We start from the raw sequence: 15548 nt of genomic DNA, 5'->3' as shown, positions 1-15548 counted from the left end.
CCATTTTCAGTATTCCATCAATGGTTTGGCGAAATCGTCGACCATTTATTGAAGTCGTTGACGGTTTTCATTATTCCATCGAAGGTTTAGTAAAATCATCGATTGTTTTCTCCTGAATATGTCTTTGTTTGAATCCGTCAAAATAATTGTAGATGGGTATATAGAAACCGTCAATGGTTGGCTGAAAAACTACACAATGTCCTTTATATTTGATTCATATAAATATTTTAAATAACGTCATAATTTGTATTTTTTTCCACCCTCATAATTTTTTTTTCCCATACATTGGTCTTAACTGTGTAAATCATAAATATAAAACCATAAATTTACTTGTTATCTCACAGTAATGTATATTTTTGTCTTCATTCCCATGAAAACAAAACCATGTTTTATATCAAATTCCATATGTAACATCTTAGTGAACATATGTTATATGATTTTCACATATGTTTTGTCATGGTCAGGTTTGAAGCAAAATCAAAAGAAAAACGTACAAAAAAATAAACAAAGTTTATCAATCTATGCGGCTTATAAGAATATATATCATCAATGAGAATAGTCCTAAAGTTTCAATTTTGACTAACCACAATATAAAGTCTACGTGATTTCTTTTATCAAACTTTGTTATTAGGAGCAACAATGTTCTCTCATTGGTCTTTTTCAATGAGATCAGCTTGGTTGTCTAGTTAGTTGCATTATGTTTATCGGTAGTTTGCTTTATAAGAAGTCTCGAAGGAAGCTCAAAGTTAAAATATCTTCAAAATGAATAAGTTACATACTAGTTAGGGCACTAGTACAAAATAAGAATAAGTAAACAACAATACATACACGGTGATTCGTAAACAACAAACTGAAAATAAGGAATAGTACTTAAGTCTTTATAGTATGACTCTTTTAGTGTTAGAAGGGTTAGGGGTAGCATGATGACCAACAAGACATCCACCTCATCTCAATCTCCATTATAACTTAACAAAAAGGAATTTAGACTTCCATTCATTAATCAAATTTAAGGTCTTTTGAAAGGTGCTTGTGCTTCTCTTCTACACTTATTTCTGAAATAAAAAATGCCGTAAAAGATATTAATGCCAAGTGCATTTTGGGTCACCCAGAAAAATTAAAAGCTAAGATAATTTACTATTATTTTGGGTTCAATTTATAGTGTTGTAAACTTTTGACCAAAGAGAAAAGTAGAGTTTAAATTTTGCTTGCATCATTATGTGTAAGAAATGTAAGACATTAATTGCCTCAAATGAAATTATAATCATATTTATTGCGATAATATAAAAGGTCTTTAAATAAAATATTTTTATCATAATTGTAATTATGTTTCCTAATTAATGATCTCAGAATTTTGTAAAACTATAATGACATATCGGAATATGAGAAGTCTATAATTAATATATAATTATGATACATTATTAATCACTTGATGGAAGTGATTATAGAAGAGAGGTTAGGGGCTGGTCCTATCTCAACTTATGATGCTTGTGCTAAATATATTTATCAAATTAAGTTGAAACATAAGGAAGAGCAAGGTTGTGAGATAGAAACAATGTCTGAAATATATATATTTGGAGGCTATGGATCAAGGTACGTTTTATTTTAACATTAATGATTGTAAAATTATGAGTTTTGAATGTCTTAAAATTACGATGTATGAATAATGTTTATTGTTTTTAAACTTACATGTGGTATCAGAGACATAGGTTGTAGAAACTCATGATTTTCGATTAGGATTAAAGGTTCATGTTTCGTTAAATTTTAGTTTATGAATCAAGGCATAGTAACGTTCTATTTTTCTAAGGCATAATGGTTTAAGTATGGTATGCCTTGGTTAATAAAATCTGGCGATGCATCACGTTTCCAAACTTATTTTATGTGCACTGTGCTTAATTCTATTATGCCATGATACTTGTTAAAATCTATGTAATAATAATGATGGTGCAAAATGTCTGATGTGATAGTAAATATATATATAATGTTAATGCATACTAATATGAATCTATAAGTATTTTGCGAACATGTTTACGTTACTCACAATATTTTAACATTGTGATGTTATAAAGTATTTTGATTTTAATCACCAAAGTGATTAAATCATTGAGTAAAGTACTCATATGTTTGATGCTAGAATAATATAAAATTATTATAAGACATCAAGTGTCACCCAAAGATCAATTAATTGTTCTTATAATATAAGGATAATGTTTTGGTAATATTATTATGTATTATTATTTTATCTATTTATCCAAAGATAATAGATACTTATAATGAGTGCATATAATGTTACCAAAGTAATGTTAAAATTTAAAATTTAATTAGCATCATTTTAAAGCTCTTTACATTAGTGTTTTTCCTAAAGGAAAACATTAATATATTTATGTTTGTGATCTTATAAATGTTTCATTCAAAGCATTAAGTATAGTTAATTCTTGCAGTATCTGTACCTGAATCGTTACACTTGCATGTTTCATCTGTTCCAAGGTTTAACGGGTTGAATTTTGCTGATTAGAGTGAACAAGTTCAATTTCACCTCGATATATTGAATCTTGATTTGATACTCTTAAGTGATTAGCATGCTGCTATTACTGATTCTAGCAGTGTTGAAGAAATAACCTATTATAATAATTGGAAAAAATCAAACATGTTAAGTTTGATGTTTATGCGAATGAGTGTTGCAAATATCATCAAGACAACTATTCTCAAAACTGAAAGTGCAAAAGAGTTTTTAAAGTTTGTGGGAGAGCATCCCCAAACAGCAGATTAGTCTCTTTCTGGGACATTAATGGGTACGTTAACCACCATGAAGTTTGATGGTTCACATACTATGCATGAGTATGTTGTTGAAATGACAAATATTGCAGCAAAACTTAAGACTTTGAGAATAAATGTAAATGAAAATTTACTTGTTTAGTTCATTTTAAACTTATTATTGACTGAGTATGGATTGTTTCAAATGAACTATAATACCATGAAAGATAAATAGAATGTGCATGAGTTGCACAATATGCTAGTTCAAGAGGAAACACGACTGAACAATAAAGGAATTCACTCTATTCATTATGTGAGCAATCAAGGAGCTGAAAAAAAAGTAAAGAAGCATGGAAAGGGAAAAGGATCTTTAAAGGATAATAAATCCTCTTCTCATATCAAGAAGAAGGTATCAAGTAAGGACAAGTGTCTTTTTTGTGGAAAACCCAAACATTACCAGAAGTACTGCTTGAAACGGAAAGCTTGGTTCGAAAGGAAAGGTAAACCTAGTGCTTATGTATGTTTCGAATCAAATTTTACCGAAGTTCCTTATAATACTTGGTGGATTGATTTTGGATGTACAACTCATGTTTCTAATATGTTGCAAGGATTTCTTACAATCCGGAACATAAACCCAAATGAGAAGTTTATCTTCATAGGGAACAGATCATAAAAGTGTCAGTTGAAACTGTTAGGACTTATCGTTTAATCTTAGACACTATTTATTGTTTGGATTTATATGAGACTTTTTATGTTCCTAGTATTTCTAGGAATTCAGTTTCATTACCTAAATTGGATGTTTCTGGATACACTTGTAATTTTAATAAAAGATGTTTCAGTTTATTTAAGGATACCTTTATGGTTGGTTGTGGTATGCTTTGTGATGGATCATATAAGTTAAAACTTGATAATCATTATGCTGAAACACTTTTAACCTCGCATCATAGTATTGACACTAAACGAAGTTTAGTGAATGAACGATCTACTTACTTGTGGCATAAACGGTTAGGTCATATTTCCCAAGAAAGGCTGGAAAGATAAGTAAAAAGTGAAATACTTCTAGATTTGAATTTCATTGACCTTGACATTTGTGTAGATTGTATTAAAGGAAAGCAGACAAAACACAAAGAAATGAGCCACAAGGAGCACTTAGCTTCTAGAAACTATACACATTGATATATGTGGACCCTTTTACGTAAATACCTTCAATAATGATAGATATTTCATCACCTTTATCGATAATTTTTCACGTTACGAATATGTCTACTTGCTACATGATAAATCTCAAGTGGTAAATGCTTTAGAGATTTATGTAAATGAAGTTGAAAGGCAATTAAACAGAAAGGTGAAAATTGTTAGATCTGATAGAGGAGGTGAATATTATGAAATGTATAACGAAATTGGACAACTACCTGGTCCATTTGCTAAATTTTTTGAAAAACGTGGTATTTGTGCTCAATACACAATGTCAAGTACACCAGAACAGAATGGTGTATCATAAATGCGTAATAGGACTGTGATGGATATGGTTAGGAGCATGATAAGTAGAAAGTCTTTACCGAATTCATTGTGGATGTATACTTTAAAAACTGCCATGTACGAATTAAACCGTGTTCCTAGTAAGGCAATTCCAAAGACACCATTTGAGCATTGGACTAGTAGGAAACCAAGTTTATGACACCTGCATGTTTGGGGTTGTCAAGCAGAAATTAAAGAGTATAATCCACAAGAAAAGAAGCTGGATGCAAGAACAATCAGTGATAATTTCATTGGTTATCCAGAAAAATCGAAAAGGTATATATTTTATTGTCCTAATCATGTCACATGAATAGTTGAAACTGGAAATGCTAGGTTCATTGAGAATGATGAAACTAGTGGGAGTATGGTTCCATTAAATATGGAAATTAAGAAAATTACAACTCCCGCTATTCAAAGTAAATCTATTATATAAAAATCACAAGAGGTTGGGTTAAGACGATCTCAAAGAGAAAAGAGATCTGCTATCTCAGATGATTATGTGGTTTATCTTCAAGAGTCAGATTTTGACTTAGGAATTGAAGATGATCCAATTTTGTTTTCACAAGCCATTAGCTGTGATAATTCTGATAAATGGATGGATGCCATGAAAGAAGAGTTAAAGTCTGTGGAACAAAATGAAGTCTGGGATCTTGTGGAATTGCCAGAAGGTTGAAAGAGAGTTGAATGTAAATGGGTTTTTAAAACCAAATACGATTCTCGTGGTAACCTTGAACATTATAAGACCAGACTTGTTGCTAAAGACTTTACTCAGAAAGATGGTATTGATTATAAAGAGACTTTTTCACTGGTCTCTAAGAAAGATTTTTTCAGAATTATTATGGCTTTAGTAGCTCATTATGATTTAGAGTTACATCAAATGGATGTGAAAACTGTCTTTCTAAATAGGAATTTAGATGAAGATGTTTATATGGATCAACTATTGGGTTTTACAGTAGAAGGGAAAGAAAATTTGGTGTGTAAATTTACGAAGTCAATATACGAACTTAAACAAGTTTTCCAACATTGGTATCTTAAGTTTAATAATACCATTGGTTCCTTTGGATTTAAAGAAAACACTGTTGATCAGTGTATATATCTGAAGATTAGTGGGAGTAAGTTTATATTCCTGATTCTGTATGTTGATGATATTTTGCTTGCAACTAATGATCTTGGTTTGTTACACGAGATTAAAGAATTTCTCTCTAAAAACTTTGAAATGAAATATATGGGAGAGGCAAAGTATGTGATCGGAATAGAAATATTTCGAGATCAGTCCCAAGGACTAGTTGGTTTGTCTTAGAAAGGTTATATAAATAAAGTTTTAGAGAGATTTAACATGGACAAATGCTCAGCATTACTCGTTCCAATTCAAAAAGGAGACAAGTTCAGTCTCATGCAATGTCCTAAAAATGATCTGGACCATAGGCAAATGAAGGATGTTCCTTATGCATTTATTGTTGGGAGCTTGATGTACGCTCAAACGTGCACAAGGCCTGACATTAGCTTTGCAGTTGGAATGCTTAGTAGATATCAAAGTAATCTAGGAATGATTCACTAGAAGGTTGCAAAGAAAGTTCTAATATACTTGCAAGTAGCGAGAAATTACAAGCTTATGTATCGAAGGTCAAATCATCTTGAGGTGGTTGGATATTCGAATTCTGATTTTGCTGGGTGTGTGGATTCAAGAAAGTTTACATTTGACTATGTATATTTGCTAGTTAGAGGAGCAATTTCATGGAAGAGTACGAAGCAGTCAATAATTGCTACATCCACTATGGAAGCTGAATTTGTAACTTGCTTTGAGACTGCAGTTCAGGCTAATTGGTTGCGGAACTTTATTTCATGACTTGGAATAGTCGATAGTATCACCAAGGCACTGAAAGTTTATTATGATAATTCCACAGCTGTATTCTTCTCTAAGAATGATAAATATTCTAAGGGTGCTAAGCATATGGAATTGAAATAATTTACTGTTAAAGAAGACGTACATAAACAAAAAGTGTTAATTGAACATATTAGCACCGATTGTATGATAGCTAATCCTTTGACGAAAAGATTGTCGCCCAAAACATTTATTGGTTATGGTGAAAAGATGGGCATTATTGAATCTTAATGTATGTTGTTCAATTGATATTTGAGCTCGATAATGAAAATGTTTCTGTTATTTCTATTTTCCATTTTGTATACATAATTGTTATGGAATAATGATAACGGGATTAAAGTTAGACCTAGTGTATGCTTCTCAACTAAAATATCATTATATGTAGTGGAACTCGTATTGTAGCGCATGGAAGGAACTATATAAAGATGATATAGAACCGCCATGACTCCTACAAGTTTTCTACATATTAATGATAACTAATGTATGTGCATTATGATAAACTACATTAAGTAATTTCACTTGCGCCAAGTGGGAGAATGTAAGACATTAATTGCCTTAAATTAAATTATAATCATATTTATTAAGGTAATATGAAAGGTCTTTAAATAAAATATTGTTATCATAATTATAATTATGTTTTCTGATTAATGATCTCAGAATTTTGTAAAACTATAATGACATATCGGAATATGAGAAGTCTATAATTAATATATAATTATGATACATTATTAATCACTTGATGGAAGTGATTATACAAGAAAGGTTAGGGGTTGGTCCTATCTCAACTTATGATGCTTATGTTAAATATATCCATCAAATTAAGTTAAAACATAAAGAAGAGTAAGGTTGTGAGATAGACACAATGAGAAATATATATATTTGGAGGCTATGGATCAAGGTACGTTTTATTTTAACGTTAATGATTGTAAAATTATGAGTTTCGAATGTCTTAAAATTACGATGTATGAATAATGTTTATCATGTTTAAACTTACAAGAAAATCTTATTGTGATTGTAGTAGGTGGAGAAAAAAGAGGTAGAGAAAGAAGTGCAGATAGCAAGATAGAATCTATAATAAGCTCAAGGTTACCAAAGTTAGTGAACAAGAGTAAGTAATTTAGTTTTAGTTAAAATAATTTATGGTTGACTTTGTTGGACTAATAAAATGAAGTATTTAGACTTGTTATCATATTGACCCGTAGGATGACGAGAGTAGAAAAAATCACTCTTGACACTAATTACACGATGAATCCACGAGTTACAGGTTTGTTAATACCTATGTCTTACAGGGAATGGGTTAGATTCATGTTTGGCCTTCCTATGCATAGTAGATAGAGCCAAACAAATAATAAGCATATCACCTTTAAAATCATGGGATGGGATAATGATAGTGAAGGGTGGAATAAAGAATAAGAAATTAACGAAGGAAAGGAAAAAAAAAAAAAAGAAGATAGTGAGCGCTTAATTTAAAAAGGTCCAACTAATAAAAGCAAACACGAGATGACGGGATTAGAGGAGAAAAATTTCAAAGAGAAATTTTTAATACCCTTTTTTGTGATAAAAACTTCTCGTAAATTGTAAGAATTTTTATGGCACAATGACAATTTTTTTTTTCATAAATAATTAGTCATAACTTTTTTTGTGAAAAACAAATTTCATCATAAGAAATATACTGTGATGAAATTTTGACTCTCAGTTAGGAAAGTATTGCCACAAAAAGTGTAAATTCTTATAGGGAAATTTAAATTTTATGAGCATTGAAATTACCAATAAGTTTTCCAATACCATAGTTTTCTTTTTCCCCTACCAATACTACTTGTCACACGCCAGCAAATATAATTTAGAAATTTTAATTCACCTTTATAAACCATCTTATACATTCTTGTCATTTATTACCATCATTAATAATAATTGCCGCTCACTACTATTCACTACAATATTTAGTTTCTCCATAATTTGTTATTACAACCTAACAGTGATTGATGATATGATGATACTATAATTTGCTCTATAAAGACTAATTATAATTTGAATTTTACATCATTCTCTATTTTATTTTTCCTGCCATTATAATATAAAACCTTGTATATAATTAGACAAACTTTTCAAATAATTCAAAAGGTGTCTCTTTTTTAAGAATCAAATATTTGCCACCTCTTTGAATGCCATTTTTAAAATATTAAAGTCGGGGTTCATATGTTTGCGCTTCGAATCTCTCATTCCTAACAAATTACAACTCCGAAATATTTTTTTTTTATCTTAAAATTAGAATTAGAAGGTTCTCCATCTATTAAGACACAAATAATTGATAATGTGTTACATTTGTTCCCTTTATTTATTTATTTTTTTTGGATTACGCACTGGGTATCTACTCGTCCGTTTTACGGTCCACGTGACTAATTCTGCGCCCCTTGAAGTTGACACCACAATATTTGTTCTCTTTATTAATTATATACTAAATGTTTACAATATTATTATACTATCACAATGGAAAATTTATTTTTTAATTAGTTTGCCACTTTAAAAGACTATCACTCCACTCTCTTTAATTAAAATAGAAAATAAATTCAACACTCGAATGATTCTCCTCACTTGTACCCGAGACAAAGGAAAAGAAATAAATTAAATAAAACCATGAAAAAAGAAATCAAACTTTTTATCAAAATATTATAGTTTTAGTTGAGAATTTTTTTTTAATAAGTATTTATTGTAATATAATAGATTTGTATTTTTTTCTTACCTAAATTACGATAATTGGATTTAATAAAAAAAAAACTCAAGAGGAGTTATGATCAATAATTCGGATCCGGGTTACATGGGCTGAAGGGTCGGACCCAAAGATCGGACAATCGGATAGACAAACCTCGTGTCAATTTCGTAATTCCACATTCTCAGGCCGTGACTATAAAAGCCTACCTCCAGCTGCCGGCTTCCTCAGTTTCATTTCGGGGTTTTTTAGGGTTTTTACGCGCTGTGTAAATTACCATCCTCTTTCGCTCTCCGCAACGCCATGACTGCTCAGACGCAGGAAGAGCTCCTCGCCGCTCATTTAGAACAACATAAGATTGACGTAAGCTTTTGGATCTACTATTGCAGTGTTTGTTGCTTTAGTATTCGTAAATTTCTTTCTCCCTGGAATAGATCTAATATGTGTTTGCGTTTGTTTGTGATAAAGAATATTTACGTGTAGATCAATCCGAGTGGAAATCTCTGGGTCGTAATCGTTATATCTTTATAGTCTGGAAAACGGGGATAAGACCGTTAGATTCAGCGCTAGTTGATTTATTGCTTAGAAGGTGTTTTATATGGGTTTTTTGTATTTCCCTCTTTTGGTATTTATGAGTTTGGCTGCCTGTATTAAAGGGAATTCTACACGCGGACTGTGCGTGCTGTTAATTTTGACAAATCTAACCGACCAAGCTCCTAGTTGCGATTGCATGTAAATGGGTTGTTTGTTTTGTTTTTAAAAAATAACAAGAAAAATATGACCTGAAATTTTGTTATGCGTTTAAAGTTGTCTTGAAATGCAGTTTCTGGAGGGAATTGAGATTGCTAGGGGGAGTGATATAGAAACTCGAAGGGAACTTCTCGGGAATGGTTGTGGACCATTTGAGATCTTTTAAGAATAAGAAATGCTTACTTCTATTTTTTAAAATTGGAAATGACTAGGGAAAGATCGTAAAATATATTTGGAAATGAATCTATTTTAAAGCAATTATCAGCATTTGCATTTCCCATAGAAAACTTGAATTTTGCACTGAAGATTCCATTTTACTGAATGCTCAAGGTTCAATATTGACAGCTTGGTTTATCTCTAGTTCTACCTTCGTTATGCTAAATGTGAGCCCGCAGGCCTCTTTTTTTTTTTTAGGGGGGGGGGGGGGTGGTTGGGAGGGGTTCGGGGGCGGAAAGGTGTGAAAGTGTCCGTTCCTAAGTGCACCTCACTACAGCTTACACAATGGCTTGATGAGAGTTGGTGAGGGCGAGACTATTGTAGGGTTCCACCATGGCAAATAATCTTGGATAGCTTTGGCTGTTGAGCTTCAGTGTGCCTTGATGAGAGTGGATTATAAAAAGTTGTGCTTGAAACTGAATCTAGTATTCATAACAAGGGTGAATACAGGTTTGTAAATTTTTAGGCACAGGGTATTAGCTAATGTGTGAATCATGGGGCCTTAACTGTTCTTGAGTCTACTAAATCAAGGCTTTGCTAACAGCTCATTTCATGGTAATTGCACAGCCAAGTTTTACTCATATGGTTTTTTTTTTCATCTTTTAGCTTTGCTTCTCCTAGTCGCCTCTCCCCAAAATAAAACAAACAGAAGTACTGGGAAGTTGTTAAACTTGTCTTGATTTCTGTGTGATTACAAATTAGTCCATTTTTTTCTGAAAGGATGCCAAATTATATGTACATTTTGCTCGCTTCTTTATTTAGCCGAATGCTTATATGGTGCTACGAAATTGATTTGAACTATTCAAAATGAAGCAACCCTTTATGCGACATAATTTTACATGATATAACCATTCTGCATTATGACAGCCTGACGAGCCTGTGGTTGAAGATGAAGATGAGGATGAGGATGAGGATGATGATGATGATAAAGATGATGATGAGGCTGAAGGTGAGTTTGCTACTGAATATTAAAATAAAAGGTTGAGGCGATGATTATTAATACTCAAAAGCATGAGATTACTCCAAGCATGCACACTGATTGATATTATTTGTCATTAGTAAGTTGCTTACGGAAAAGAGTCATGCAAGTTGTTCTGGTGTGCAAGCAATGAAAATAGCATTGAAGAGGATGAGAACATGGTTGTCAAATTGAGATTCTAATTAATCTTAATCTTATGAAATGAGAATTAAGAATCATTATTAAGAGATTTGATGCAACTATTCTGTTAACTTGGAAGAGTCTGCGTGGTATCGTTTATGTTTTCTGTTATTGTTGCTGTATAGTGAAGAAATAAATTATGTTAACAAGTTAATTTGTGTTTCTAGCTTTTTGTTTCTGTTGTAACATGTAAGTTCTCACAAATATTGAAAACTAGATCTTATAGTTTTCCATTTTTTGTGGCAACTTGTTAATGCAGTTCTTTAATAATTAGAATTGACTATTGTGGATTACATTCATTTCATGCAAAATTTTAATTTAATTTAAATTAATCATGTGAACTTAAAGTACAATTAAAATAAAAATATCCATAAATTTGTAAAATTTGTAAAAATTAATTAAATTGATTTAAAACAATCATTTCCCCTTATTTTATAATTATCATGGTTATTCATGGAGTACTAAAAAAGGGGAGTTTAAAAATTTAATAATTAAGTAAAATTATTATAATTAATTTTTCTAGTATTATGATAATATTTTTTACTTTATACTCTTTTCAAATTATAATTATGTTTTGGTTTTCATTTCTCATTTTGGTTCCATAATTTTTCTAGTGATATGAAACACCCTTATGTCACATGTATCTATGTAAGATAAACAAAATACTTTAACATGAATATATTGAGTATTTTTTATACGTACATATATACAGGATAAAATCATGTATGTGTGCGCCCTTGTATTGGAAAAAGTATATTATCTTGTAGAAATTTTTAAATGTGAAAAAAAGCCTTTGAAATGCTCCAAAGCTTCAAAAATCTTCCAAGACGATGATAGAGAAACTATTCTTGATGAGAATCAATCAATTGGTGACTTGATGAGAATTTCAAACCCTTTGGAAAGGGTTTTGGATTACCAAGGGCGTGTTCACTAGTGGAAAATAGTTTTGTTTTTTATTTCTAATTTTTGCAAAATGACTTCTTTCCAATTTTCCAACATTTGTATGTACAAGATGGAAAATCACTCTTAATTGTCTCAATTTGTCTATATAAAATGAGTAGTATATCAACAATATAAATTAAGGAATGAATTTAATTGAGGGCAAGTTAGGCATAGAACCCGTAGGGAGAGGGGCAGTTTACATGGTTTTGGAATTTGCAATGCATGCCAATGTACCAATGAGGATAAGTTAGTTAATGTTAGTGGCAGTAGAAGGAGTTGTTATTAATGCTATGTGCTTTCAATAAATACTAATTTCATTTGATTTATTTATTTTTTGTTTTTATAATCACAATAGGTGCATGTTAAGGAGTCATCTGCTTGCTTTAATTATATTTGAACTTACCAAGCATATCCAAGATGATATGTTATTTATGGATGATATCTTGACAGATGAATTTATGGGGAATATAAATTTGGACTATGGATAGAGGGGGTATAGAATCTAGATGTTTTAATAAAATAACTGGGAGTAAGAACTATATGAATCCTATTTTAGTATTCCAGGAAGGATAATCAATAAAGTTATACTTAATGGCTAGAAAATTATTAGAAACCATAGATTCCCCTTGGATCAATTACAGATGTACAAGAGTTGAAGATATGATCCATTATGTTATATGGATCAAACTGTTGAGCGGCCAAAGATGACAGGAAAAAGTTATGATTGAGAGTATTAGGATGAATAACTAGTATAATTCAAATAATTAAGTCAAGGAATAAAATGTGTAGTAGCTTTCGTTGAAGTTAGGATTGGCTGATTGGGAAGGAATTCTAAGATGGTATTAGACCTAAACTCCTGCAATGAACTACCCGAACAATGATTCTATGCTGTATGTTTGAGCCTTCTCCCAGATAAAGCCAAAGGTTGGCTTCAAGAGATGAATTCCTCTCTTGAGTCTTAGTGACTCTCTCAATTTTACTTCACCTTTCAGTCTCCATGAGCCAAGGTATACCTTGCTCTGTGTCTGTGTCTTATCACTGCCCCTTATTCTTCAATATTCCGCTTAAATCTCAAATGGATGAGCTCATGAGAATAAGTAATCTCTCTTTAGCCAACCTAATTAGTCCTATGTCCTAGCGACAAGGCAGCCACTGACCACGAGCCACCAATGCAGATGACCCTCTCTCTCTCAACCCACCCTTATCTGCCTCAAGTTTTTCATTTCTGGAGTCCTGCCTCTCTTTTTAATTGCTTTTCCTGGCCATTTTTAATCAATATTTAAAAATTTTTTATGCTCTTCGCTGGATTTTGATTGCTGAATGTTTCCTTGTGCCCTCAAATGTGTTCTTTCTTTCTATTAAATGTGTTGTTTTTGAAAGTAAAGTGATTATAATGGCTCCAGAATGCTCAACATCTTCTACTTGCATCAGCATGAGACATGTGACTGGCGCTTGAAATGACAATGCCCTTCTTTGGACTGATGCTACTAAACTAGGAAAGGTAGGAAGGGGACAGTGGAATACAAGTTTTCAATGCAATCATTGGTAGCAAGTTTACGAGGGTTCATATTTTTATTATTTTTAGGGCGAAAGCACATTTAGTGAAACAGTGGAATACAAGTTTTCAATGCAATCATTGGTAGCAAGTTTATGAGGGTTCATATTTTTATTATTTTTAGGGCGAAAGCACATTTAGTGAAAATTGCAAGGGAAAAGGAGCTGTCTTAAGGTGTTGATGGAACATCTTGCCAAGATACAATGATTAGACAATGCAGCAGAAAATAGAAATATGAATTCAGTGTAGAATGTTCTTGGAATAATGCCTATCATTCATCTTAAATTTATGCCTAAACATGCATATACCAGAGATGCCAAAATATGTACTAAAAGTAATTAATTGATGTATTCCTCCGATGTTGTATCTTTAGTTTGAAAATCGTTCTGTTATTCTGTTAATATTTGATGCCTCTTGTTTGTTGATGTTGATACTAAAAAGATTGTCATGGCAAATCCCACCTATTGGAGTTCAGGCTTTGTTGGTTTTTTTTGGGGTATCATATCTCAATTGTCCTGTGTTTATGTTCGCAGGCCAACAAGATGGAGATGGAAGTGGTAGGTCGAAGCAGAGCAGAAGTGAAAAGAAGAGTCGCAAGGCAATGTTGAAGCTTGGAATGAAACCCATCCCAGGTGTCAGCCGCGTTACTGTCAAAAAGAGCAAGAATGTTTGTTCCCTCTTGTTCCTCTGACTCAGTTCATGCAAATTGCTTTTCGAACCCCATTGTCTTCTACTATTTATTTTCTGATTACAATAAAATGACTGGGTACTTCTTTCTTTCAGATTTTGTTTGTTATCTCAAAACCGGATGTCTTCAAAAGCCCTACATCAGACACGTACGTTATATTTGGGGAGGCAAAGATTGAGGACTTGAGTTCGCAATTGCAGACTCAAGCTGCAGAACAATTCAAGGCTCCTGATCTCAGCAATGTGATATCCAAGCCCGAGTCATCAGCCATGGCTCAGGATGATGAAGAGGTGGATGAGACGGGGGTGGAGCCTAAGGATATTGAATTGGTGATGACGCAGGCTGGAGTTTCCAGGTCTAAAGCTGTGAAGGCTCTGAAGGCTACTGATGGGGACATAGTTTCTGCCATCATGGAGCTGACCAACTAAAATTATTCAGTTTGATGTTGATGTTATTTCATGGAGATGTTTAAGCAGTTTTTGTTTGTGCCTTTTGGAGCATGTGTGCTTTTAGTTGAGAATTTGTTGCCATGGCTCATTTTTTTCTTTCATAATTCTTACTTTATATGTTGTAATAGTAAGAGACTCGAGGAACACACCTGGGCATGATAATCAAAACCTATGTTTACTCGGTTCTGCTTTAAGTACTGTTACTCTTAACTAGCAACTCTGGATGAGTTCTGATTGATCTCATCTTCATCTAGTGCCTGCCATATCAGTGTCATAATGAATGGTAATGGCATTAATGGATGGATGGCGCCTTGTTGATCAATTTTTAAGAAAATCCCAGCAAAACTAGTAGTAATTTTATCAGTTACCACCAGATAGAAGCCACACCTGTGGCAAATGCACAGCCAGCAAAGAAACCAACCAATCCTAAGGGCAGGAGCTAATGTCCTGTTTGGTTTGTGGAATGAAGAGTAGAAACGAAAATTTCTTGAAAAAATTAAGATACAAATTTATATCATTCTGTGTTATTTTACTTTATTTATTTATTTGTTTTTATAAAAGTTTCAAGGTTTCACTTGCTCAAGTCAAGCCAATGTCACATTATTTTTTGCACAAAAATGCCGTCCTTCCCTTAGGCACAAACCAAAAATTTCAGCAAATTCCACCAAGAAAAATATCACCTTATTTCTTAGTTTTCTAACATTTGTGTAGAAAAATTGGAAAACATTAGTCGTTTTCTAAATTTCCAATATAGATGTCAGGGAAATGAAAAACAGGGTGGCATTTTGTTATTTTCTGAAAATTTGAAAAAAATTGTTCGCAAGTGAGCAGGCCCTTAAATTTCCACTTCTATGCGTCCTTTCCTTTTCTACTAGATGCTATCCAAGCTTACTACCTAGCCTCCAGGGGTAGTAACCACGAACCAGTTCCT

At 32.4% G+C, this 15548-nt stretch overlaps 1 protein-coding gene across 1 annotated transcript; it reads left to right on the top strand.

The window, feature by feature from the left end:
• Positions 1 to 9078: 9078 nt before the first annotated feature.
• Positions 9079 to 14811, top strand: LOC131163634 (nascent polypeptide-associated complex subunit alpha-like protein 1). Its single transcript, XM_058120264.1, has 4 exons — positions 9079 to 9221; positions 10692 to 10773; positions 14014 to 14147; positions 14264 to 14811. Exons 1-4 carry the CDS (start codon positions 9162 to 9164, stop codon positions 14594 to 14596), a joined length of 609 nt encoding a protein of 202 aa, XP_057976247.1. The 5' UTR covers positions 9079 to 9161; the 3' UTR covers positions 14597 to 14811.
• The last annotated feature ends 737 nt before the right edge of the window (positions 14812 to 15548 follow it).

The sequence above is a fragment of the Malania oleifera genome, chromosome 9 (assembly GCF_029873635.1).
Source record: "Malania oleifera isolate guangnan ecotype guangnan chromosome 9, ASM2987363v1, whole genome shotgun sequence".
Lineage (NCBI taxonomy): Eukaryota > Viridiplantae > Streptophyta > Magnoliopsida > Santalales > Ximeniaceae > Malania > Malania oleifera.
This window is presented reverse-complemented; position numbering and strand designations above follow the sequence as displayed.